The following is a 26,819-nucleotide window of genomic DNA, read 5'->3' as shown; positions in this document are numbered from 1 at the left end:
ACTGACCTCACAGGACATGCTGCACAACAAGCAGTTCTTCCCCTCAGATAAATGCACCTTTGGGAGTTCATTTGGGAAAAAAAAAGAAAATAAACTAGGCAATTTAGAGCGGTGGGCGCGCGAAGATTAATGGTGTCCTAACAAACAAGACCTTCAGACCATGGGAATTTGGAGTGGTTTTGTGCGACTAATGCCAAAAGAAAATGCGATTATGAAACAGCTGGGGCTTTCAGTGTGCTCCGACTGCTCTGCACTTGCTGGGAGGCTCTACGAAGAGGGGAGAAACCCCTGACAACTTACTCCCACTCCCCTGCCCTGGTGTTCTTTTTCTGCCCGATCCTGTTCTGTCCTCTGTCGTATCTGCAGGAGGAACAAGTGTCAATAGGCAGACTGGTCAGTGGAGCCCATGTGACAGTGCTTTGATTCAGGAACTCCCCGGGGTGTCGAAATGAGGCGTTGCAGCACAGACAGACAGGCAGGAAGGAAGAATACTGTGTGACAGCTCAATGCTGTGGAGGAACATGGCTCATTAGCTGTAACTATAACTAGCAAAAGAGGAAAAAATGAAGCAACGCCTGCAACAAAATGTTTCTTAAATCAGTCCCATCGGACCATCAAAGTAGGGTGCAGCCGTAAGAAAAACACGTTCCTAACATCCTGGGCACGTTTTTTGCTCTGACATCCTCACCCTCTGATAACCTTGAAGAATCATTCCATGTGTAAACAAAAATCATGTTCCGATATCTTTTTTTTAATGAACTTGTAAAGTTTGCTTATATCTTTTTCCTCATTAAGACAGAGCTGTTTCTCCTGATGCTGCAGGCGTTTCATTACTATACACCAGGAGATTTCCCCCGTGGGAAGATCTGGAGTTTTACCGTGAGCCAGGAAAGCAGGAGCAGGCAAACTGCGGCATTTCCGCCATTACCCAGAACTCAAGGAGCTGCTGCGTTTATAAACACAGATCCCAAATATTAAGATGTAGTCTACAGATGAATAAAAGCTGCAGCACACAGCAATTTAATCCAATGCATGCAAGGAAATGCGAACGCTTTTGTTGCCGAAGTATCAGGCTGACGTAGTCGACCCAGCCTGCCTCTGCAGGAATGACCATTTAATGTGTTTTTCCCCCCCAACTGTTCTCACACAGAGAAGGTTTGATGTGACCAATGTGTTCGTACCCTGTGTCGCCTCCTTCTTTTGGTTCCTAAAGCTTAAATGAACTTTAGCGATTAAATTTTCATTCATATAAAGAATTAATGGACTTCCTGTTTGTTCCATCCAATTACACGGCGGGTGGACAGGCTCTAATGGGAGATGACAGGGGTCCTCAGTCTGCCAGCCATGTCTAACAACATTTATTAGCATCTTGTTGACTTTTGTCTCTCAGTATTGCCCTAATGTCAATGGACATACGAGGTAAGTGAAAGTGTCACTGGTGGACCGTCCAGTTCTGCTCCTTTATCCGTCACAGAATGCACCTACTGGCCAGGAGCCTGCACTCATCTCCTGCCTAGTTTGTCTTTCAGTGTATCTCAACTCTGATGTTGATTTAAAATAAAGATACCTGCAAAGACATCTTCGTGTGCTAAATGCTTTGACCCAGCGTCTGCGCTTTTCATGTCACTTCTGTTGTGACTCAGAAGGCGGCCTGCTGCCCTGGCTGCCTTGGAAGCCTCTGTGTTCATGGCACGAGCCGGTGTTCCAGCGGAGCCGGGTGGAGGCTTCCGCGCGTGCTCCAGCCGACCCAATTACCCAGTCAGAGGGGAAAGACAGCCCACTTTTACCAGCACGGCACTCCCCAGTCAAGCTCCAGAGGACTGCTGACACTGGATACCAGTGGTGTGAAAATAAAGCTGTGGGGCTTTTTACTCTAACCCCCCCCCCTTTTTTTAATCATGCAGCTCATTATTGATGGTAATTTTTTTTTTTAATTATCTTTGTCAGCTCTGAGGAAACTTGTAGGGCAGAATTCTTTACAGATCCACGCCTGATTTTTTTAAAACACTTAACAGGTGTGCATGGATACGAATGTTATCATTATAAATTACGGATGCGATTCCTGTCCCCCCTCCCCCCTCGAGGTTGAGTAACTGTCAGTGATGTGACACACCAGCTTCCTGTGTTGCATGACAGCTCTTGATGGTTTCTCCTCACTGGGTGGTGTGAAGGGTGGAGACCCAGCGATAAAGAGGGATATAGAGGACACAACATGGCTGCTCCACTTTCACAGGGCATTAAAGTGGGACAATCTGTTCCTTGGATGATCTCCAATTCTACTTTCTGGGGACCCATACACTGAAAATATATCTATACACATGCTCTGTCCTACATAGGGAGAAAGGGAGCGAGAAAAGGAGACACAGAACTGATGCGGCTGTCCGTCTGCAGGAGGTTGGCTTGAGACTGTGCAACAGGCCAGAAGAAGAGAGGAAACGATCAAACACATGATTTGGTCAAATATAGCAGATAAATGATGTGAAACTTTTATCTCCGGATTTCTCTTCTGCGCTTTCTGTCTGTTTTCTTGCTTTTTTGTGCAGCCACATGGGCTCAGCTTTATCAGCATCCTTTGTGTGATGTGTAACTATCAGAAATCTGGCTTCTCATTGGCTCATCATGGGGAATTTATGCATTTAGATCTCATAAGATGAAGGGAAATGTATAAATTATTTATTATAACACGTCCATTTTAAAAGCAGCAGTAGTAAAAATAATGCAGGAACCAAAAGGGAAATGTCGTTGGCAGGGAGAATAAACGAGACGGATTCATGTCTAAGAACGGCCCGATCGGTGTAAACAGAAAGTAGAAAGTCATTCACTTCTGTCAGAACAGCAGCAGCACCTTTCGCACCGCCAATGTTTTCCCCGGAGAGGGAAAGGTGACGACTGCAGACGGAGCCGAGCGAGGTGCTGAGTGACAGGACGGGGAACAGAGAGATGAAGCTGAACAGCCAGGATGGCGGCTCTTACAGGGGGAGGATTTGGATTTAACAACGGCACCTTTTGCAGAAGGCTTCTCTTCCTTTCATCCTTTTTTTTAATCTGTCGTTTTCTGCTGAGTCGGGCTTTGCTTTCTTCTCCTTTTTATTTGGTTCAATCTGATTACTCTGCTTTATGCAAACTATAGCTTTCTTTGTCTCCATCGCTCTCCCTCTGTCTCAGGTGTATTCTCAGTTCATTTTACATCCCAATTATTGGGCTTCTCCCTGCTCCCGACTGTCTCTCCAGTTCCTTATCTGGCTGAGACTCACTGCTGTTCAATATTTGATGAGGGTTTATTCATAAATCGGCCTCGGCTCTTCCCTCCTGTGTACTCAGACAATAGTGGCATCTGCTCAACCACACAGTTAACATGCTCTTGTGTCGGTCCTTGAATGGCCTGAAAATGATTTATGAATCAGAAGTGGGTCCACTGCTGTCTGCACGCTCCTGATTATACCCAGATGGTTGTTTTTTAAACACGTGATCTTAAATTTCTTAAGGTTTATTGATTATGGTCTCATGGATCGGTATGGTTAGATAGAACACAGCCTCAGATTCAGACTCTTAAGTCGTTAAATCCTTTTCCCCTCACTAGTTTTCTCCGTCCTGCCTCGCCTGTGACAGACACTGTGTTTGCAGCGAAGTGGCCCACCTTGTCACTCCGAGAGCATCTTGGGGAATCAGGCAGACACTTCCTGCCATCTCGTGGCGCCTCAGAAATGCTCGACCAGCAGACTTCCTCTTGGCCGGTGAAACACAAGGACAGAGCAGCCGGGATGGTTCTTCTGCTGCTATCGGGGCAGCTCAAATCCGCACTGTCAACAAATACCACAGCATACATGTAGTTCAGCTGAAATCCACTTTATTTTGGTTACATGTGATATCTTAAACCGATCTCAGACTCCCAACTCATCGAATATTCAAAACGCCCAACTGCCAAGAGACATCGAGGAAATAACAGACGAGGGGGGCACCAGGAGATTCTCTTTTGAGAATTATTAATGTAAAATTGATTTGGGATTTGGCATAGCAGGCCTCCATATGTTCTGTCTTGGTTGTAAAAGCGGCGTCAGGGGCTCTGCCGTCACTATCCAGATCTGCAGGCAAACACATATAAACTGTTGAATTCACATGTTCCGGCTATGAAGACGGAAGGAGGGGTGTCTAACTGGACCACGTTGGTGTTGTCGGGCAGGTGGAGGAGAAGGGTATATGGGTGTGGTTACAGCATCGCGTAAAGATTGCATTACACGCTGAATTCTTGACGTGGACAGCATTCCGAGGGTGTGGTCTGCATATCCATCTCACGCTCCTCTGCAGCCGCTGCCTGATGCAGATGTTGTCCATCAGCCTGCTAGTCCCCCGTCCACTGGCAGAAAATGTGGACCAGCTCTGTGCTCATTGACTTGTGTGCAGCTATTAGCGTAGCCTGCCGTTACTATTTCCTCAAATATTGCACGTGCCTCATCTGGACTGTGTGATAATAATCTAAGAAGTAAATGAGTAAGTGACTCCATTTTCTGCCTGTTTCCCACAGCATGTTGCAGGAGGTGAAGCCAGTCTCATGGGATAGTCATGTTTAGTCTACATGACAACTATGTCACTCAGCCCTCTCTGGAGTGACCCCCTGCACCACAAAGGATGCTGGAAAATAACGAGCACTTTTATCCCGGTCAGGATGACAAAGATGGGGAGGATGAAGAGGAGGAAGAGGGGCGTGGAGGAGAAAGCACAGATGGAAATGGTGAGAATGGAGAGTTAGAGAGTCCCGAAGAGAGAGAGATGAGGGGAGGACGTCAGAGCTGGGAAGGCAAAGCTGGCAACGTGATGAAACCAGCCGCCATCGTGGTCGGCCGACAAAGAGCAGGCCGCCCGCCGAAGCAGGCTGTCACGCAGGTGACCAGTCAGGCCCAGACGCATCATCATGTGGCCAATAAACATCAACTCAACGCAGCCTATCAGCAGCCTCCTCACCCAGGCCCCAGTGTCCCTCAGAAGAGGCGAGCCCTGATGGAGCGCAGCATGACCGCCGTGGCTCCACTGGAGGACACGTTCCTGACCATGATGGTGTTCCGCGTAGGAATCCCTGACATCAAACAAACAGTAGGTGCTCGTTGCAAAACAAAGCAGAGCAAAGAGACACACACTTAGACAGTAACTTAACCTCTAGGCTTTGCCTGAAGTGCGTCTGAAGGTCTTAATTATATGTCCTGGGCCACTTAAGACACGCCCGGCCACTCTCCAACAGCATAAACTCACATCAACGTGTGAGCTAATGAGCTGCCCATGAGTGACTCTGACAGTAGCAGCGAGGAGACTCCTGCTTCTGAAGCTAATGTCACACCACAGATTGCTGAGTCGACTAGAGCTAGTTTTTAAAGGGGGGGGTTTCGTGAAGAAAGCTGTCTCCAAAGCAGCTGAGTCAATAGTGTGAGGGTGATGTTTGGTCACCCGCGCTGTTCGTTTACTAGACTCAGATCAACCACACAGACAACAGGAGGCCTTGCAAGGGAGAGCTGACGAGCAGTTCAAGCTTCCTCTCTCAACTCCGTCAGTCTGCTGCTCGCTCTCCTCTTTTATTTGGTGCACACAAGATTTGTAACAATCTGACCTCATGATTCCTTCTCCTCCTATCTCTACGACTTCCTCGTGTCCTTGAACATGATACCTCCCAGTGCTGGGTACATAACAGCTACAACACTTGATTCAAACACTCATACATTCTTTTTGATTAAACATTCTAAATCTACTTACTATACTTACTATAGCATTGAAACGATAATAGTAATAACAACAATAATTCTTCTCACAATAGCACAATTCAATGGCAATAACTTAGTTTCTACCTATAGAGGGCAGTCACTCTCAATGTTTACAACAAAATACACCAAATTTAGATATTTCATACCCAAATACATTTGTTTCCAACAGAGGGAAAAAACAGATTTGAGGGTTTAGTTACTCTTTAACCAACTCTTCTTGACTCCCATCTGACCAAAAATAAAAGTCTAATACAGAAAAATTAGTCAGCTGTGTCTCAGACACAGGGATGAAACACACAATACACTTCACTGCCTCTTTTAAAGGAAATGTATTCTCTTAAAGTTCCAACACTATGGAATGAAACAGGAAGTGTAGGTCAGTGGCATGATAGCAGACTGTGTTTAGCTGCAATATTCTAGCCTAACTCACACATTTAGTAATAATCCCTGCTGGAATTATCAGTTTTTGTGTCAACTAGAAACATGGATGTATGTGTCATTTCCACCATCCACAGCACTGCTGCTGCCGGCATCAACCCACATTAGTTGCAGACATTGCTGCTTGCCACCCAGCACTGTTAAATGAGGCTGCTTTGTTCAGAATTTGTGTGGTTTGTAATTCATTTTGCCTTGATGTTGTAACCTGACTATAATCTAAACCCTAATAATATGACGGGTATTTTTAGACAAACGCTGGGGTTCAAAAGCAGCACTAGGGAGGAGCCTCTTTGGATTGAGACAATATCAGTGTTATGAAAGCACATTTCTTATGTGGACAGGTGTGGAATTAGCAACACCCTTTTTTATCACACAACAGTCCCCAAATGAATGTAGAAAACAAAACAAATGTGTTCAGTGTCTCACAGGCGCTTATATGTTGCGAAAGAGCGGGGAATTGAAATCCTTGGGTCACAAATTGTAATAACTGCTTTCCAAAACTTTTAATGTGAAATTTGTGTCAATTCACACTTTCAGTAGTTTACTGCAGTGACAGGTGAGAATTGTTTAGCCCACACATCACGTTCAGGTGAGAATCAATGCCCCAGTGTCACCCCTCCTCTCATCTACTCCATTTCCAACTCCCAGAACATGCCGATCGTTCTACATGTCAGCTAATCTGCCCTCAATTGCTCATTATCTAATACGTTTTTAATGAGTTCTGGGAGGGCCGGGGATGTTAGTGATGCTGAAAAAGGGATATGTGGAAGAAGGCGTCGCAGCCACAGGCCTCACTTCGTGCTCTGCAGACCACTGGCATCAAAGTGGCACCTCGAACCCCACAGCAGAAGTGCCATTACTGAGCTGAATGAAAGAGGAAGAGGAGAGGTGGTGGGGGGGGGGGGGGGGGGGATGAATGCAACAAAGGGAAAAATGGTCTGAGATAAATCAGAATAGAGCATTTATATATGTGCATTTAGAGGAGCCAACCATTGCACAGTGAAAGTCTAAATAACTCCCGATTGGGGACCAGCAGTGCCAAAAGGTCAAAGCACAGAACAGAATGATGGGGTGAAATGTCACTTTGATATATATTACGTTTGCATTACAGCACATACACACACCCACACACACACACACACACACACACACCACACGAGACACAGAGACCACAAAGACGTGGTTACGTCAAGTGTGGCCTCCCTTTAACTATGGAATTGGTTGCCATGCCAATAGAGTAGCTAGTGCAAGCTAGTGCAGAGTTGGGAAGTGATGGAGGGTAAGTGGGGGGAACAAGCGTCAGCCTGCCATCCCTCTCATAAAAGCTCACTTCTGATCAGCTTCTGAAGACAACACCACACAAGCTGTGTAAACCCCAGAAAATACAATATACTGGTGTTTGGGTAACGCAATAATCACTGTAAATTCAAATTAGATGTGTCACATTCGCCCCGGGATGACTCATGTAGCTAAGAGCTGGCATTGTGCATCAGAGAATAAGAGAATATACCAGAAAGATGATCTTCATCATCGGCCTCGCTGTGTAAAGTGTAATTTGTAAGATTCGGTCAGTACTCGGGGAGTTCAGACCTCTGACCTCCGCGCTGCTCTGTGCTCTCTGTCTGTCAGCGGTGTCTCCAGTTTGATCTGGACTCCAACGTGTGGGACGCTAAACAACAGATCATCTGCTCTCTCAACGAGTCACTGTGGGACGTTTACAACTACGGCCTCTTCCAGCCTGCTGGAGAAGGACGGGACGCCAAGTTCCTGGAGGAGGAGCAGACCCTGCGGGAATACTCCCACTCCTTTGAGAAGGGGGTGCCTTACCTGGAGGTACGGGGGGTAGATGTAGTCAGAGTGCTTCAGTGGACAGATCTATGCCGTGAGACATACTTCTGTCCTCTTATAATTGTATGATACTTAAAAAATTGCTTAAACATTTAAAAGAATATTCTATAATGACCAACTTTACTCACAGATGTGTTAGCACACCCATTTTCTGAGCCTTAATCTCATTTCAGGTCCTTTCTGGCAAAACTTAATTTCCAACTCCTGGTTTTAATCGCATTCTGCGCATGACACATCCTGAAAATTAAATTATATTTCAGCACTTAGTGATGAATCTGCTGCAATGGTGTAGAATTATGTCACAGCGCCCCCTGCCGGTAGAACAGCTGTGAGCGTTGATGAGGAGCCAGGGTGGGGCTGAAGTCTTCACACGCTTCAGCTTTGGTTTACATATTTGGAGGTGTTGTATATATGGGGATACTGATGAGGGCTTCAGGGTATCTTATCCATGACCGCCTGTATTTATAACACAAGCGACGTCAAGCGAAACGTTTCAAAGCTTGAATTTGAGGCTCGATTCTGTTGTTTGGAAGACTTTCTGGTTCCTTTTCATGAGTTGTTAATGCACATTTACAGTTACTGAACCAGATTTGCTCCATTATCTTGGGGGGAACACTGTTGTCTGAGGTCCAGGGTACATGGCACAGCTGGAGGTGGAGGATCTATAAACTCTCTGCCAGCTGATTCCAGGAAAACAAGCCCTGTCGGGTGGTTTTGATTAGACAGGAGGTGGAATCCAATCTCAGTCTGGTCTGATCTCAGTGTTCTTCACAGGATATTAGTGGCTCAGTGGAAGAATTATTCTCTAGATCTTTTTTTTCCTTCCAGTGACACTGTTTTTTCACCCCATCCTGAAAGATCTCAAACTTCAACTAAGACTGTTTAGGGATGCTGAGAAAAATTCCATCGTTTAAACAAACACAACTTTTATTATGATATTTGATGTCACAATAAAGAGATTAATGGAAAAACTGAATTACTCTTTCCCCCCTGCTTTACAGTTCAGGTACAAAACCAGAGTCTATAAACAAACAAATCTGGATGAAAAAGCTCTCTCCAAACTCAGCACAAAGGTATCAGCTCAATACCATCGTAAAGATCCATTTATCTCTGGTCCCATCAGCGTAATCTCCTCCTATCCATCTCAGGCCAGTTTGAAGAAATTCCTGGAATACATCCAGACTGGATCAATAGAGAAGATTACTAAAGTCCTGGAGAAAGGTTTGGATCCAAATTTTCATGACCCAGACAGTGGAGGTGAGTTTTCCTCATCTTAGGGGTGATATTATTTAAAATGTGGACGTTATTTAAATGTGGATGCTTATTTCTCCTCCTGGTGTCCTTCTGCGGGTCAGAGACTCCCCTCTCCGTAGCTGTGCAGTCCGCTCTGCCGGTGGAGGCGATCAGAGTTCTGGTCCAGGGAGGCGCGCACCTGGATTTCAGAAACAGAGACGGTTTCACTGCGCTGCACAAAGCTGTTTGGGCTCAGAATCATGCTGGGCTGCTGGTGAGAACTGCAGGGCAACACTGCATCCGTGCAGACCACAAACACAACAAATCCACTCAGTGGGAGTTGAAAACCAGCTCCTACGGGGGGTTTTGTCTTAAGAAGCCTCGAAACTGTGCGTTTCTATTGTTCTCCCAGGTTCTCCTGTCACTCGGAGCGTCCCCAAACTACAAGGACCGTTGTGGCCTGACTCCGCTGTACCACACTGTACTGGCAGGGGGCGACACCTCCTGCTGCGAGACCCTACTGTACTACCGGGCGACGCTGGGGACCAGGGATGAGAATGGCTGGGACGAGTCTCATCAGGTGCCGAGAACAGTTTAATATTTTACATGTTTAATGAAGTCGGCATCAACAAATCCCTCCGCCTGCGGTTTGCACTTCTCTTCCAAGAGATCTGAGAAATGCACCGACGTCTGCCTGTCTGCTGCCAATGACATCATTCCCCATCAGCTCCCCCGTCTCTCTCAGCATCCCTGTCTGTCCTCTACTTCACGTGTCTCTCCACTCTCTTTTTCCTCCTTTCCTTCTCTCTTTCTTCAGCCCAGGGACAAAGAGGAGTATGGAATGGAAGAAATACACAAGGTACCCCCCGCCCCGTCTTCCCCTTGTCCCCAGATAAAGGCACAGATAAAACGCAGACATGCTGATGTGCCTCAAGACTAAACCTAAACCTCTTTAGAAAGATTTCTTTCATACGGTAGATCTGGGTGCATCATAACATCTCTGTGTCATTCTGGTAGATTTGCATTTGTGCTGCGAGTCGGTTGCCATGGCATTTTATTTTGGTGTTGCAATGCTGTCTTTACTGTGTTGTGATATTTTAGTCCCCACAGGAAAAATATCTAGAAACCTCAGTCTTCTTAAATCTCATTTCAGGATATAAATGTTAATGCATTTCTTTATTTCTCTCTCACAATGTCTGATAGCCTCACTCCCCTCTTTCCTTCCTAATTCAATTTTACTGCATGAAATCACCCTTTTCCACTTGTCTCTGACCATTTGTGAATCTTTCTGTCACACGCTTGACATTGAAAAGGCGTGCCAGCAGGGCTTTGCCCAACATCTGGAGCATCTGCTCTTTTATGGGGCAGACACCTCTTCTCAAAATGCCTCAGGGAACACCGCACTTCACATTTCTGCCTTGTACAACAAGGTAAGGTAGAGGAAATAAATGCCACATGAAATAGCCAGAGTGGTCTTTTCTGAACCTGTTAACCTTCTCTGACTGATCAGGAAAGCTGTGCCCGTGTCCTTCTGTACAGGGGGGCAAACAGGGAGGCCAAAAACAAACTCGGTCAGACACCCTTTCAGGTAAATGGGGGCATTTATGTGGCGGTGCTGCTGCGGTATAAATCAATCAACAGTTCTGTTGCAGAGCAACTAAAGATGACGACATATGATGAGAATTGAGGATCCATCAAAGATTTCCCTCTGACTTGTGTTTGCAGGTAGCGATCATGTCTGGTCACTTTGAACTCGGGGAGATCATCAAAAACCATAAGGATTCCGACATAGGTAAGCTTTGACCTCTGCGGGACATGTTTTTGTTTGTCATCGAGAATCTACTTGATCTCTGACCCTGCTTCATCTTCGTCAAACTCGACTCCCTGAACCTCCACCTGCACACTTCACGCCCCCCCCACCCCACCCCTTCAGTGTTTTTTTTGGAATCACCAAAGTATGCTCCCAGGAGAAAAGACAGCAGCCACACTCTTCCTCTTCCCTCTCAACATTCGCACCCACTTCTGCGCGCCAATAGCGAAAACACCATGTCCCCGTCTGACCCTCCTGTCCTGCCCACCAAGGCTGCGACGAACCCCAACCCCAGACAGGTACCGAGGATTTGGACGAACGTCTGTCCTGAGTTACAGGATCGGCCTTAAAGCCCTCACTTGAACATATGGGTGTCTCTGCAGAGCCAGCGCAGGGCCTCCATCGGCGTCAGAAGCTCAAGCAGCCCTAGAAATCGCACTCGCTCCCCGTCCAGAGGTAGAGGAGGACAAAGTGATACGGAGGAGCGGCACAGACAGCCGAGGGGAAGGCAAGGGTGAGGAGGAACTCTGAAACATACACTGAAAGGAAACACTCTCTGAATTCTTAGTGTTGGCTCTGAGTGATCCGATGACTCAGACGCAGTCACAGATGCAGCCTGACTGAAAAGCTCGATGTTGTCGCGCTTGTTTTTCCCGATGTGCCAGACCTTCATCCCTCCGTTCTGTAAGGTTCTTCCCCCCTCTTGGTCTCTCTGTAGTGCCACCTCCACGGGCAGCGCAGGAGGTCAGATGAAGCGCATGTACAGCGCAGTGCCGGGCCGGGTTTATGTGGCAACTCGAGCACACTCGGCCATTGGAGAGAGAGAGCTGTCCCTCAGCAAAGGGGACAAGGTCAAAGGTCAGTTTAATTTTGGCTCCCCAAATTACCCCTCGTTTTTTTTATTTAAATGCACTTCAAACGCCAGCCTGAGACTATTTGGTTTCATGTTTACTCGTGTGTGCTTCTGTCTGTACATTTCAGTGTTAAGCGTAGGAGAGGGGGGGTACTGGGAAGGAACGGTCAAAGGTCGCACAGGATGGTTCCCCTCAGACTGTGTCGAAGAGGTGGTTAAAGACGCTCGCTCAGGTGCAACAACACAATCAAGCCTTGCATACTTTCAACTCTTGCTCCATTTGTTATCACTTGCTAGTTTTAATAGGTCTGAAAGTGTTATTTTCTGTCATTGCTGGTGGTTAAAAAACAGATTCCAGCCATGAAGGTGCACCGAGACGTGGGTCACACGTGCCCACGGGCTGGAAGAGCAAGTGCAGAGTCACACTTGCAGCACAGAAACTCACATTTGTCCTATTTTCACAGCTGCACTTCTGCAGTCAGCAGAACCATTTCCCACAGAACATGGCTGAAACTGGTGCTTCTGATTACAGCATTTATCTCTTTACTTTGTGCTGAGCAGAGACGCGCAGCGAAAAGGCAAAGAGGAAGCTTTTCCGCAATGTCACCGTTGGAGCCTATGACGGCACCGACGGCCCCAGGTAAGGAACGATACTGTTGACCTTACAGCTAGTTCATCATTTCAAGGCAGAGATGTAATTCCAGCCTGTTCTTTTGTTTTTTAAAGAGACCATTTTCTGTAAACTGTAGATTAAATCATCTCCACTGGGTTGCAGCCAGGATCCCAGATTTGAAAATTGACTGATAAAACTAAAATAAACCTGTTGGGCTGCAGCGTCTGATTTATTTTTAGTCTGGGATTGTCAAATGAGTGTAGGAAGCAACTGAACTGCCTGTTTACTGTAGGACCATGAGGGATATCGCTATTTGGCTTTTTTTTTTTTAGATGACAGGTTTGTCTGCAGATGTTTTATATTTTGTTCTGTACTGTTAATTCTGTGGTAACCTAGCAGTATTGCGAATTGCATGAACGCCTTTCACCCCAATTCGGGCTTCACCTCTTTGATCCCTCCCTCCTCGTCTTTATGTTCCGGCCGGCTTTTGTACAGTGATGCCAGTAATAGCCTAAATGAGCGGAGACGCCACAGCTGCAACTGTTTCCATGCTTTTTTTGAGGCTTGGTCTGCTTGCTCATATGCGTGTGCGTACTTCATCCTGCTGATGAGTCATGAGCGGGCTGAGACACCAAGCATTAGTTAGGTCCCCAGGCTTGTGGGAAGGACTTACCAGTTGCCACTGCAGGGGTTTTACTGCGTCTTACGCACCAGGGCCCGTTGACATTGCCCTTATGCTGCGCAGCTCTCACTGTCATTCAAGGGAGGTTTCCGTTTGAAGGCAGCTGAGCGTGTTCTTAATGGAAATAGCACCAACAGGGTTTATATTACCTGTGCTAAGCTGGCAAAGCATAACTGCAGGACCATTGTGAAGAGGTGCTCAATTAAGAGTGAGGTGATGCAGAGCGCTCTCTCTCATTGCTGGGAGAATGTCAATTACTGTTCCAGAGACAGGAGTGTCGCTCTGTTGCGTGGTGATGGGTGTTTGGAAATGTGTGGGGGTAAAATCCCAGGTGAGAATCAGCCGTTAATGTATCTGATACAGCGGCGCAAATGCTGTCTCGTCCTATAGCGCCTTACCCATCCCCCGCATTCACAACCCCAACCCTTCGTCTCCCCCCCACTCTGTAAAATCCTTCTCCTGTCATGTAACAGTACACACACACACACACAGCAGCTTGTCTCTCCCTATTGTAATAATCACCACTTATCTTTTGTCTGTCTTTCGACATACATTGTCTTTCTCTTGTCTGAACTATGCAGGGTGCACACCAGTGCTCCCTCCCTCCCTCCCTCTCTTCCACTCTCCCGGCTCTCGCTGGAGGAAGAGGAGGTGGGAGGCGGGAGGAGGAGGCAGAGAGCGAGCGCGAGCGTGAAAAAGAGGAGGGGGGCACATGGCAATGGGGGGATGCGGAGAGAGAGATTTCTCTCTCTCCCTCTCTTCTTCGTGGCCATCACTGGGCCCCAGAAACAGGAGCGTGTGGTTCATTTACAGGTAGCGGCTGTTTCCTCATTCATTGGCTGGCTATGGATGTGAGGAGAGGACAATGGAGAGAGGGGAGAGGTAGATGATGCTACTGAGAGGCCGTGCCTCTTCAAAGACAGACTAATAAGCTATATATTCTGTATGTGCGTGTGAGTGTCATCGTAGATGTGTACGGTTCTTATGCATGTTAATGCCTGTGGGATGGAAGTGGCATGAATGGAGTCTCTGCAGCATGTTTATTTCTGTGTCTTCCTCCCGTGCGCCTCTGAACGACGTGTGCGTGTGTGTTAGAGCACATATTGATGCGTTTCAGTCAGACAGTGTGGGTGTATCTCATTCTGTTTGAGTCATGTTTTCTTTAAGCAGATATTTTCATTCATCTGGATTTCACATTTACTGCCGTCGCTCTGAAATTTGCTGCATTTTCATCCCGCTTTCACACGTCCTGGTGTGTCAGCACGTGAGGTATCATGACGGTATATGAGGATCAAAGAGAATAAGTCAATAACTGTGAAAAGGTTTTATTGGTTTCTGTCTCTAATCTTAGATGGTGTCGAATTCTATGGATGTCTGAGTGTGTGTGTGTGTGTGTGTGTGTGTGTGTGTGTGTGTGTGTGTGTGTGTGTGTGTGTGTGGACACCATCATAATATAGTGTTTGCCGTATTTGTGTGAATGTGACATGCTTGTTGAAGAGCTACCATTCAATGATGTTTGTGTTTCCCTCACATCTCCAATCACAGTGTGTCACCAACATCAGACAAGTGCCTCACTTCTGTGCACATGTGCACATCACCAACCTGCCCGCATTTGCAGCAAATTAATGGTAAAACCGGTCTCTTTTTTTCTTTAGTAATTGGAAATAGAAGATGGGAGTGACTCGGGAGGAGACCCTGGTTGGCAGTAGGCTAGCTAGTATGCTTAAATCTGGGACATGTGAGAGTTTAATGGCCCTATATATAGTTTTCAGCACGTTACTGGGAATTAGCACTTTAATAGCAATTCAGTCCACAATGCAACTTAGAACCACCTGAAAGGAGAGTGCAGGAGGGTCCATGATTCCTGCTTGTAGGAGTAGATAGATCAAGAGCCTAGTGGATCGGCCACCCACTCCGTGTTACTTTGATCCTTAGAGAAGGAAAGCGTGATGGCGGACAGGGTGAGAGAAACAGGAATGAGGTGTGAGGAGCAGATGGCTGCAAGGCGGCCATGCGTTGGCGAAACAGTAACATTGACGGAGAACACACAAGGGGTGGACCTCAGTAGGGGAAACTAGCGATCGTCTGTTCTGTGATAAAGTTACGGCTTGGTGTGGAAGTCTGGATCTGCAGGCCTGTGGGCAGCCATGTCACGAGTCTGCTGTGTCCCTGCAGTTCCATAAACTAGTGCACATGAGGTGGGGTAAATACGCAAAGCTGCCTGCATCTGGAAGACAAAAGGAGCTTTGGAATCTAATCCTGCTGCAGTATTTTAGTGCTAGACACACTTGAGGGATCCACAGATATGCTGCACGTCTCAGTGACCCGCCGGACGTTTGGGGGTCACAGACAGTAGCTAAAACTGGACTTAAAACAGGAACTTTATGTTTGTGGTCCACTGACTTACTTTTTCTTAAAGTTCAACAGTAAACAGGTCATTTAAACATAATACATTTAAAGAATCAAATATAAAAACAACCTAGCTATATTCCGATTAGTAAATATTTCCTAGCCTTTTGGCTATGCCAAATTGTTTTTTTCCTGTGTAGTTTTAATAATCAGGCTATGATAATTAAGACTTTAAAGACGTTGCTTCAACAAGCCTCACATCATCAATTCTGCTTGACTGTTTGAGCAAATCAGATTCTCTGATTTGTCCAGGGCCAGTTTCAGTTCAGAGAAGATCACAAATTAACACCGAGATGTGCTGCCAAGTAGAGAATTTCCTGGATTTCCTCTCTCGTCTCAGAGCTCTGTTGAAGCTACGTGTTTCTTTTAAGACTGTGTGAACCTGGTTGCATGTGACGCTGTGGAGTTTATTTGCCCAGGCCCATATTAGGGAAGGAACCGTACAGCAGCAAGGCCGAGCATCCCAAACATGTTTAGAGAATAATAAAGGAGCTTTCTGGGCCAACTGTTATATTGCTTCAATAGCGTCATAAAAAAATCACCATCGGTCTACGTTATTGCACTTTTTACCCCCCTGCGCTCTGCTCTTTGTGTAAGTAGAGCTGTTGCAGAAAGAGATTAGAGCATCTACATAATTTGAAGCGTCACGTATGACCAGTGGTGCACTGGAGCCGGTAAAGCAGGATCTTTGCAAAAAAGATGCCAGAGGCAGTGAGAGCTAATGCAGCGGTTTATGTACACTTAGAAGTTACCACTCTCAGTGAGGCGGTATGTGCACATTTTTCTAATTTCCCCCCAGCTGAGAGCCTGTCAGCTCTAGCTGGATTAGACTGTGATACAGGAAGTCATCTCACACACACTTCTTCCCAATGAGATGCTTCAATATTTCCCTGCCATCAACCCTTTTATTCACTGAGCTTTTTGTTTGACATTCTCTTTCCTACCTTTCTTTCTGCTGCAGTGTGATTTCATAATGTGATGCAGTATGGCTGTTTTGCACATTCACAAAATGCCTTTTTGCATAACAATAATAGTTTTGTGTTACTATTTAAAATAACTCGCTCTAACCGTGGTTCTCCCTCTCTCTCCCCTTCACTTCTTCTCATCCTCTGTCATACATTTAACTCTTTAAAGTGACTACATCATTAAGGAGAAAACTGTGCTCCTACAGAAGAAAGACAATGAGGGCTTTGGCTTTGTCCTTAGGGGAGCCAAAGGTGGGATATTTTCCAGAATCCACACCACAGAGTGTTATTTCTATATTCTTACGTGCTCTTTCTTGTTCCTACCGTGTTAATTCAGTCCCACCTTTCCAAATCTCACTCAGACACTTTGTCCTTTGCAGCTCAGACTCCTATAGAGGAGTTCACGCCAACGCCAGCGTTCCCCGCGCTGCAGTACCTCGAGTCTGTTGATGAGGGGGGCGTGGCCTGGAGGGCAGGCCTCAGGATGGGGGATTTCCTCATCGAGGTCAGGCAAAACTACCAGCCTTGACTTGAACATTCAGCCATTTAAGAACATCAGTTAGTGGCACAATATACATTTCTGTTAGTGGAATGTTTCTTTTTTAAAATTCCCTTTTTTAATGGCAAAAGTTAAAGGATCATTGAGATCACTGAGAGTGAATGAGAACACATTGGTATCATGTTTCTTATAATATCTATCTGCACTTGTTAGCTTTCCTTATATGGTAACTTACATTATTAAAACACTCGGAGTGCTTAAAAATCTTGATGTTTAAGCTAAAGACAATAAGGGATTGTTTGAGTAAGACTTGCAGCAACTTTCATGCTAAATTTTACCTTTGAGTGTCACCTTTTTTAAATTCTAAGAAATGTAGAGCTCTTTTTAAAGTGATCCAAATGTGTTCTCCTTGTGGATTTCTGACTTTCAGTACAAAATCTTTTTATGCATGTAATGCTTGTTTACTCACTGCTTGTGATTTTCAGGTGAACGGCCAGAATGTGGTGAAGGTTGGTCACCGACAAGTGGTCAACATGATCCGACAGGGCGGCAACAGCCTCATGGTAAAAGTTGTGATGGTTGCTCGAAACCCTGAACTGGAGGAGACTGCTCGGAAGAAAGGTAAGTCAAATCCTCCTATGTCATTCCTATCCTGTGTTTATGGGGTGTCAGCAAAGCTGATTGCATGTTTACTTCACTCTAAACGCCTGTTGCAGTGGGGTTGTCATTGGTGACTGCATGCTTATACAAGAATAAACATTAAGTCTGCCCTTGGCTGGCTTTTCTTGGCAGCTCCGCAGCAGACTAAAAGACTGACTCCTCCTGCCATCGCCCTGCGCTCCAAGTCAATGACATCAGAGCTGGAAGACATGGGTAAGATGATCCAGGGGACAGTACTGTATGTGGAGAGTATTTGGATTTATGGGCAAAAAATATGCAGTATTTGTTTCCCTTGGGAGTTACATTGGAAACAGATTTTTGAAGCTCTGCTACATGATGGTACAACGTCATCATAGAATAAATTTACATCTCAGTTGATGCAAAGAAAATAGGTGTGATTTCGTTCTTTTTTTGTTGAATGACATCACACTTTTAAAAATAATTTGCACTTCTACACTTTCCCATGAAGGCAAAAGGTGATAATGAAACATGTGTGATGCAAAAGCCATGGCTTTGAAATAGCACCATCAGTCATTAACTTCTCTGTTGTTTTTCTTCCTTCTGTTTCCAATCGGTTGCTGCAAGCAGTGGATAAAGGTGGGAGAGTCATGGATTTTCCAGCTCTCATTGTCATTTTCACCTCCATCGCCATCCCTCTCATCACACCAGTATTCACCCCATCACATGTATGAGTATGTATTTCATCCTTTCAGTTGCTAAATAGGCTGGACGGCAGTTTTAGTCACAACTAATATCTGTTTCCTGAATTATATATGCAGTAGCTGCTTCACCCTGGAAAAAGAAAACAGGTGAATATCAGAATTTATCATCAGCCCCATCAGCCCGTGAGCTTTAATTAAAAATCAGCCTGTTTGATGCTTTCCCCCCTCCTCCTTCTTTAGACTACGACTCTTCCCAGGGTCCTGATAAAAAGAGGACAGTTTATCAGATGGCTCTAAGTAAGAAATCAATCTCTCCACACTTGTCATACTCTAAATGGGTGCTTTGACACCTTAAGGGGACAGGAAGAGGTTCAATAAAATCCTCTTATTTGTGTTTACTGGTCTCGCTCAGTTCTCTCAGATTCTCTTATGCTCTGTCTTCTGTTTAGACAAACTGGATGAAATCCTGGCTGCTGCCCAACACACCATTTCATCAGACAGCCCGGGTCAGAGGGGTCATGTCGGCAGGAGGGACCGAAGCAAGAGTATTGTTCCTAACGTCTCCAGTGAGGTACAGTGGGAATGAGAACTAACACAAACATTAGCAAACTCAAAACAGTCATAAGCCTTTCTGCCAGCTCTTCCTTTCAGTTGTATAAACAGGTTACAAACAGGTTGGATATTCATGGCAATGACCGACACTAGTAATAAATCTACCCCTAAAGGTGCATTTAATATTTTAGCAGTGTGCTCTTCTTCCATCACTGCACTTTAAAGATTGTTTTTTAACAAATGCATCATGGCTAAGCATCTGATTTGGTGTGAGTCAGATTGTTTTCATCTGTTTATAGTCTGTTAAATAATATATTAATATTGTGACCAAATATCGATTATGCAGTTTCTTTTATATTAGCCTAGCAGCCATCATGACTGGTTTATTTTGGGGTCCAAATCGTATTTGCGTGTTCCGTTCTCACCCCCTACAGCAGCCTTATGAGCAGCCGACGTCAGTGAGTATGCCTCAGCAAGGACAAGGGTTTGGCTATAACCAAGCTCACTTTCATCCAGGCCACAGTCAGCAAGCAGTCATGATGAGGCAAAAGTCCATTGGTAACTGCAAATGTCACAGAGACGTTTCTGCTCAACATATACTTTCAAAGTTGATATCTGTAACTATATGTACATCTTCTCAGGTGGAGAAGAGGAAAGGCAGTTCCTTCACCCCCCTGGTATTAAGCTGGCTCGCAGCCTTTCAATGCCGGGCCCTGAGGAAATTCCGCCACCCCCTAACACATCTGCACCAGAACCACCTCTATCTGCAGGTCTTCACCAAGTGAGAGGGCCTGCTTTACCTCCAGTATCTCAAGCTCCCTACCAAGCGGGTCAAACAGGCCATCCTACTTATGCAGGCTATGACAGAGGTGGAACTGGTGGGATGAATCAGCAGGTCATGGTTCCCACCCTCCGCCGACAATCAGAAGGACTGTGTGTACGAGAGGCTGACGCACCTAAGAGAGGCGGTGGCAAAATGGGAGGGTTAAGGAGAGGCTATAGCAGCGCTACACCACCTACAAGTGCTAAGCCCAAGACCCAACATGTGCCACAACATAGCCCACACGTGACTAACCAAGACCAAGGTGGAGGAGGTTCCAGGGCAGGAGGCAGGAGGGGTGGTCGAGGGGCTTTGACAAAACAGTCGAAAGTGGAAGATGGGTTGAGACAGCACAAAGGAAAAGCAAGTGCGGCTAAAGAGAAGAGCTCCATCCCTATTCCTACTATTATTGTCAAAGCGCCCTCAACAAGCAGCAGTGGCCGAAGCAGTCAGGGTAGCAGCATGGAAGCTGAGCCTTTGCAGGATGCAGAGGACCAAAGCCCAACTGATGCAATGTCAGACAGTCACAATGCTAGTCTACCCTCACCGCTTATGTCTTCACCTCCTCAGCCCCCAACATCTACTACATTGCCATCATCAAATGCTGGTCCTTCTGTTTCCTCACAGCAAAACCTGGAAAGTTTGGACTACACGGCAACATTTGCAACAACTTTTGGGGGAGGAAGAGGAGGAGGGGCACGTAGAGAAAGGGAACGTTTCAAAGAAATGAGAAGAAAAAGTGCTTCTTTCTTCCTCTCATCTGAGGATGATATCCAAGGAGAGGCAGGGGGAGGTGTTGGGGAAGGAGTGCCAAAAATTCAGCCTTTGCAGATGGACGTGCCCATGCCTCGGCTACGTCCCTCCAAATCTATAGATGAGGGAATGTTTTCTGGGGACAACTATGTCAACTATTCAAGCAGCATGCCCCCAGCTTTTGGACTGCCTGAGTATTCATCTTCTGCAATCAGTCAAGATGGACAACCCAAGTCAGCTCCTTCAGTATTTGGGATGCAGCCCACTACCTTTATTCACCCACTTACAGGAAAAGTTTTGGATCCCTCTTCTCCACTTGGCCTAGCACTGGCAGCGAGAGAGAGAGCATTAAAAGATGATCGCAGGACACGCAGAGAGGACAGACACTTTGGCCGGCAACTGTCCACAGTAGGAGCATTTCCTACTCCAGTCCAGACACCAACCCCTTCATTATTTGCAACGCCCACTCAATCTGCCTACACCTCCCCTGTGTCCCTCCACTTAAGCTCTCCCACAGCTACCACCTCACCTGCATCTCTAAGTCGACCTCAATCGCCCAGGATATTAAGAATAGGAGGAAGCGGAGGTGGAGAGAGGGTAGAGAGAGAAAAAGAAGGAGGACCCAGAGAGGGCCTCCGAGTTCGCTTCTCTGAGGACAGAAACAATCAATATTCAAATCAGTGTCACCCACAGAGCCCCAGAGAGAGACAAAGAGAAAAAGAGTTGTATGATACTAGATATGCACCAGCCATACAGCCTCCTCCACCGCCATCTCAACCTGCACCTCGCAGACCCTCTTTTCTGCAGATGGAAAGCACTGCACAGGGAAATTACATCCCTCAGTACACTGTCCCTACAGCCCCTGGACAGATGTCTGAAGCTATGGATGATGCAAGTTCAAGGATGAGTGGAGGTCTTGGACTCATGGTTCTTCCTCCACCAGCTCCGTCAATAGATGCAGATGATGAGTTTGTCTTTGCTGATCCTCTGCCTCCACCTTTACAGTTTGCAAATGGAAAGAGAGATAGGGCCCAACAGTTTCCCCGCCAGCATCAACAACCAATTCAACAGCCTACCAATGCGTCTCCACCACCTCCTCCACCCCTACCACCTCCCAAGCCCTCAAACACAGCTCACCCTTCTCCACAGGGAGGTGATTCTGCTACATCTAGTCTTACCTCTTATGACAGCGAAGTTGCCAATCTCACACAATCAGCTCTTTCTCCATCTTATCCACAGATATTTCCTCCTTCCGCTATGTCCACCACAACCACGCCTGCCTCTTCCACTGCAGCTTTCTCTACTGCATCACTACACAGACCTCATCCAATGTCCCATTCTCATCCTTTTTACAACAGTTCTAATGACTCCTCAGTCTGTGGTCACCCATCAGCCCAGGACAGAGGCTCAGCCACCCTTACAACCACCATGACCTATGCTACCACCTCCGTGACAGCCTCTGTAGCCACCTCGACCACCACAACTTCACCATCATCGTCCAATTACAGTATCTCTATGGCTGGACCAAAAGCTGGGCTCGGCACAGAAATTAAAGCTGCTGACCACATTCATAACTCTACTACTTTACCCAAAAGTGGAGACTGGCAAGATGCAGTGGTGGATTCTGGAATTGAGGAGCTGGATAGTCACAGCAGTAGTGACCACCATTTAGAAATGCTTGGATTAAGTAGTTTGAGAGGGGAGAGGGGAGGAGTTGGGCGAGGGGCAGAGGCTGAGAAACTGGCCGAAAATCATGATTTGTGCACAACCTATTCAGGTGGGCAAGCCTTTGAGGTTCAGAGTGCCAGAAACCCTCTGTTTCCAAAGATGAGTCATTACAAAGAGGGTGGAGGGAAAGGCCTCTCTGTAGCACTGCGCCGACAGAACAGCACAAACCCCTCTCCTTTGCAGCTGCACAGACCAGGCACCCTGGAAGAAGCCAGGTTAGATGCATCTATTGCAGATGACAGGAAGCGCAAGCAGATCCAATCAAAGATGGAGTATGGGTTCAGCTCTGCTCTGGCTGCCTGCTTAGAGAGGCCAGTGGACACTCGATCAGTGAGCTGGGATGAAGTTGGGGAACACGACCTTGGTGGAGGCCGACTACATAGAGACGGAATGGCTTTGGAGGGCCGCAGGCTTCATTCACCACTTTCAGGTGTGAAAGCAAGTATTTTCAATGAACTTAGCTCCAAGCTGCAGCAGATGAGCAGCATGAAGAGTATGGATGACTGGAGCAACACTCCCAAGTCTCCCACCATGCACAGGTTTGTTTAAATTTGTCTGTAGTATTTCCACAAAAACATCCAATCTGCTTCTTTTTTTAGGGTAAAAGTTCATTTTCCCCCCATGTCTTTTAGGTATTCTGGAGATTTCACTGATGCATTTCACAGCCCCCCAACAGGCCGCTCCATTTCGCCATTGCCCACTTCCTCTCCACAACATCGTCAGATCCTGACTCCAAATCTGTCTGCCACCCCTTCTATTTCCCCTTCCCCTCAAGTTCCAGTGCAGCGCAGCTGGACCCCCTCTACATCCCCGCAGATGCCATCCTCTCCAGTTCACTCCCACCCTCCCCATTCCCCAACTTACTGCCCATACCCAGCATCACCAAAACATCGCTCTAAGATGCGACGGGCAACCTTTGATTTTCAGGGCAGCCCCACTAAAGGTTCAAGCTCCCGACGCCGGGCTCCCAGCCCTCTGATCTATAATACCGAACAGTCAAATCCCACCCCGCCTAGACCTTCTTCCCTACCTATACTCCCTACTACACCTGTCTACAATAACCCCTTTGACTTCCCCTGCCCCCTCACACCTCCCTCTCCTGGCCATCCTCTAGGTGACGCCTACAAGGTTTCAACTCCACCATTGTTCTCCCCATCGGGTATGACGAGTCCAAACCCACTACTTGTCTCCCGCTCTCTCTCCCCAACCCATTTTCTCTCGGGAGCCTCTTCCCCGATGCACTTGCCCCCCAGCCCTTCCTGTCTCAATTATGCCCATTTCCCTCCTCCTCCAGCCAAACCCTTTGCCATCAAGCCCCTACCTTACTGGACAAAGTATGATGTGGCTGACTGGCTGGCTTATCTCAACCTTGCCGAGCACAGAGAGCGTTTTATAGACAATGAAATAGACGGATCGCATCTGCCTTCACTCACCAAGGATGACTTCTTGGACCTGGGAGTGACCCGTGTGGGACACCGTATGAATATTGAGAGGGCATTGAAGAAACTCACTGACAGGTGAGGGAGGATGAGCAGATGGAGGACAATGTTGAAACAACGTGTTAGAATGTTTTAAAAGAAAGCAGTGAATAATGGAGGAAAATCAAAGTGTTGTATTTTTTCTAGTTAGCCAACCCAGCCTCTTTTTATTTATGTGATTTTATTAATTCTATAATTTCCCCCAATCACTTTATCAATATGATTTTTAACCAGTCCTATTTAATTTCCTCTTCCTGCCCATTCTTATTCTTTCATTTGCCCTACTTCTCTTCCCAGACGGCTCTCCTCTCCTTTGCATGTAACCGTGTCCCCCCGAGACACAGACTGAAAGAGTGAAGGGCTGAGTCAAAGAGGAAAGGAAGGGAGGAAAATCAGATTGACAGTAACAGAAGATGTACATAAGAAGAACAGTGGACATCAACAGCCTGTCTGTGTCCAGCACATGTAGAGAATATCTATGATCTCTGTGCAAGAGTGAATAGGAGTGTAAAATTAAGAATATCTCCAGAAAATGACCCTTGTTGACTAAGAAACACACACATATACACACACATATTCACACACACTGACAGATGGATCCTCTCGCCATCTGCTGCAGAACTGAGTAAACTTCTCCAAAGTTCAGAAAGTTTGAAGAGTTGCTGCCGAGGCTGCAGAGATGTCCTCAGAATGATGTGTGAATGAGAAACTGTTGAACGCAAACACACACAAGTCGCCTCTTAAAGTCAGCCAGGGAACCAGTGGTTGTAACCAACAAAAGTATCCTTTTTATCCTTATACCAGAATGGGGGAAGCTACTTTGCAAGCTTAGCTTGCGAAACTACATGTAGTTCAGCCTGGTAGTAGTTTGAATAAACTAGGGAAATGTCGTTTGTAAAACTACAGCTAAAAAAGTCACTTTAGCAACTACTCCTATTCATTTAACTCAGCGTTCAACATGTGGAGTATATGAAACTAAATATTACTAACTCAAGTCAATCAAAGCTTTCATCAGACATCTGGTTTTGTTTGGCACTAAACATCTGCACTGACTGGGGCACCAGGAAATATTCCCTCAGAGCACAATAATGTTAAAGTAAACATACTGTACAATATATGTTTTTTTAAAAAAAATACAGTTACATTTTATTGGCCAAAATTGTAGTTTGCAAATTTTGTTGTTAAACTAGAAAAATGACCCCAAAAGTATTAAGTATATTTGAAACAGCACAAATTATGAATGTGGTTTAATTACCAGCAAGTTACAGAAAATTATAGTCAGGAAATGTAGCTGAAACACATGTAGTTTAAGTCTCCCCAACACTTTATCTTATATAGCTAAAGTTCCGCCCAGTAGAATTTCTATGGGTGTAGTTTCATTTCACTAGTTGTCATTGGTTCACTGGTTAATTTGTTGCTGCAGAACATAGAAAGAACAATGTTGTTAAATTTAACTGAAAAAGAGGGGAGCTATCGGAGTAGTTTAACACTGTTCGTGTCATTTGAAGGAGCGAATCAGCTTTTGTTGTGTGGTTTATTTGTGGCCACACAACAGGTCACAGGAAGGTCAAAAAGGGCTTTTTTCCCCAGCTTCTCTGTCTGCCTGGCTTGATTAACTTTCAGCCTCTGCAACGCTTTTGAGTCTGCTTTGGTGGCAAAATGCTTCTCAAGACCAACATCTCTGCCTTTACGAGGCTCATTCCAGAACACATTTAAAAGATCACCATCTTCATTTTCTTTATTTTTCCTCACTGGTTGACAATCCCAATTTTTACACACACAAAACCATTCCTACCACTTGTGAAAAGGTTATTTAGAGAGAGAGAGATAGATTTAAAGTGAATTCTGTAAACAGTATGCTACTATGAGGACTATGTTGCTTTAAAACATGAAGTTTCTCTTCAATGAATTCAACTTTAAATCAAAATACATCATTTATAGGTCTATATGTCATGAGGAGATGACAATGGTAACGTGAAATATAGCATAATAAACATGTTATTAAGTATTTAAACATTCTTAAGAATCTTCGTCTTCCAAATTGCGTGGACAAAATTCTTTAATGTTTTTTGTTTTGTTTTGTTTTGCTTTGATTTTGGGTTTTCTGTAAATGCTTTCTCTACTGCTCGCCCCGTGGTGATCCCAGTGAAGCTAAACTATGTTTAATGTGTCTTCTGTGAATTTGAAATGATGACTTTATTCATATGCTACGTTGCCACAGTGCAACATTATGAAGGACTGATGAGATGTGAAAGGACTGAGCAGTAATATAGAAAGCATTACATCATATAATTTAATAGTATTTAGGTCTAGTGAAATGCATAAATAATATGACTACACACAAAATGAGCAGACGTATGCAGAGATAAATATATATATATATATTTAAATATACATAAGTTTTGTTTTAATAATATAGACTGATATACAACATGATAGAGGTACAACTAAGGTGTTGAAATAAAAGCTAAATTAAATCGTGGTCCTCTTTTGTTTCTCATTTCTTCTATTTTGTCTTGTGACAGATGTGCGTAATGATCCAGTTTAAAGTGTGTCTGAATTGCCGTCAGGTCCACACTGATTTCCCCCCGTTCGGCGAGCTAATAGGACAAATGGGTTCAGCTCACGGGGAGGGAGAAGATGAGATTCAAGGCAAACAGTGGCTGCGCTCATGCAGAAAGCCAAATTCCATCTGTGAGGCGTTAGAAAGAAACTTGGGAGAGGCTGAATGCTGCATCGCAAGCATGGTTTTCAAGGTTACGTTAGCAGAGTACAAATATTATGTTGCCTGTTTCATCTGTACTGGTTGGCCTATCCTTAGATTTTTCAAGTTAAAAATTACCTGCGTGCAGACTTGTTTTGTTTGGTGGAGATGAAGCAATAACTGCCATTTTCTTCCGACTGTAAGAAAAAATAGCATGCACAGAGAAAAACACTGCAGCGACGTAAAACCAGTCATCAAACGAAGAGACGAAAAAGCTGGAGATTGGAAACGTTCAACCGAGTTGCCATTAGTGAGTTAGTTACAGAGTTACAGAGTTGATTTGTCACTTCAAACTGTGACTAAAC

General features: G+C 45.6%; 1 protein-coding gene across 1 annotated transcript; it reads left to right on the top strand.

The window, feature by feature from the left end:
- Positions 1-4,609: 4,609 nt before the first annotated feature.
- Positions 4,610-26,232, top strand: LOC130522623 (SH3 and multiple ankyrin repeat domains protein 1-like). Its single transcript, XM_057027177.1, has 27 exons — positions 4,610-5,088; positions 7,815-8,018; positions 9,035-9,106; positions 9,182-9,290; positions 9,389-9,540; positions 9,679-9,846; positions 10,084-10,125; positions 10,580-10,696; positions 10,777-10,854; positions 10,992-11,058; positions 11,200-11,375; positions 11,460-11,590; positions 11,795-11,934; positions 12,058-12,162; positions 12,491-12,569; positions 16,768-16,850; positions 16,979-17,103; positions 17,583-17,718; positions 17,890-17,970; positions 18,343-18,354; positions 18,540-18,566; positions 18,660-18,716; positions 18,869-18,990; positions 19,406-19,529; positions 19,613-22,811; positions 22,905-23,789; positions 24,048-26,232. Exons 1-27 carry the CDS (start codon positions 4,627-4,629, stop codon positions 24,097-24,099), a joined length of 7,005 nt encoding a protein of 2,334 aa, XP_056883157.1. The 5' UTR covers positions 4,610-4,626; the 3' UTR covers positions 24,100-26,232.
- The last annotated feature ends 587 nt before the right edge of the window (positions 26,233-26,819 follow it).

Source organism: Takifugu flavidus, chromosome 1 (assembly GCF_003711565.1).
Source record: "Takifugu flavidus isolate HTHZ2018 chromosome 1, ASM371156v2, whole genome shotgun sequence".
Taxonomy (NCBI): Eukaryota; Metazoa; Chordata; class Actinopteri; order Tetraodontiformes; family Tetraodontidae; genus Takifugu; species Takifugu flavidus.
Note: the sequence above shows the minus strand (reverse complement) of the source record. Positions and strands in the feature narration are given on the sequence as shown.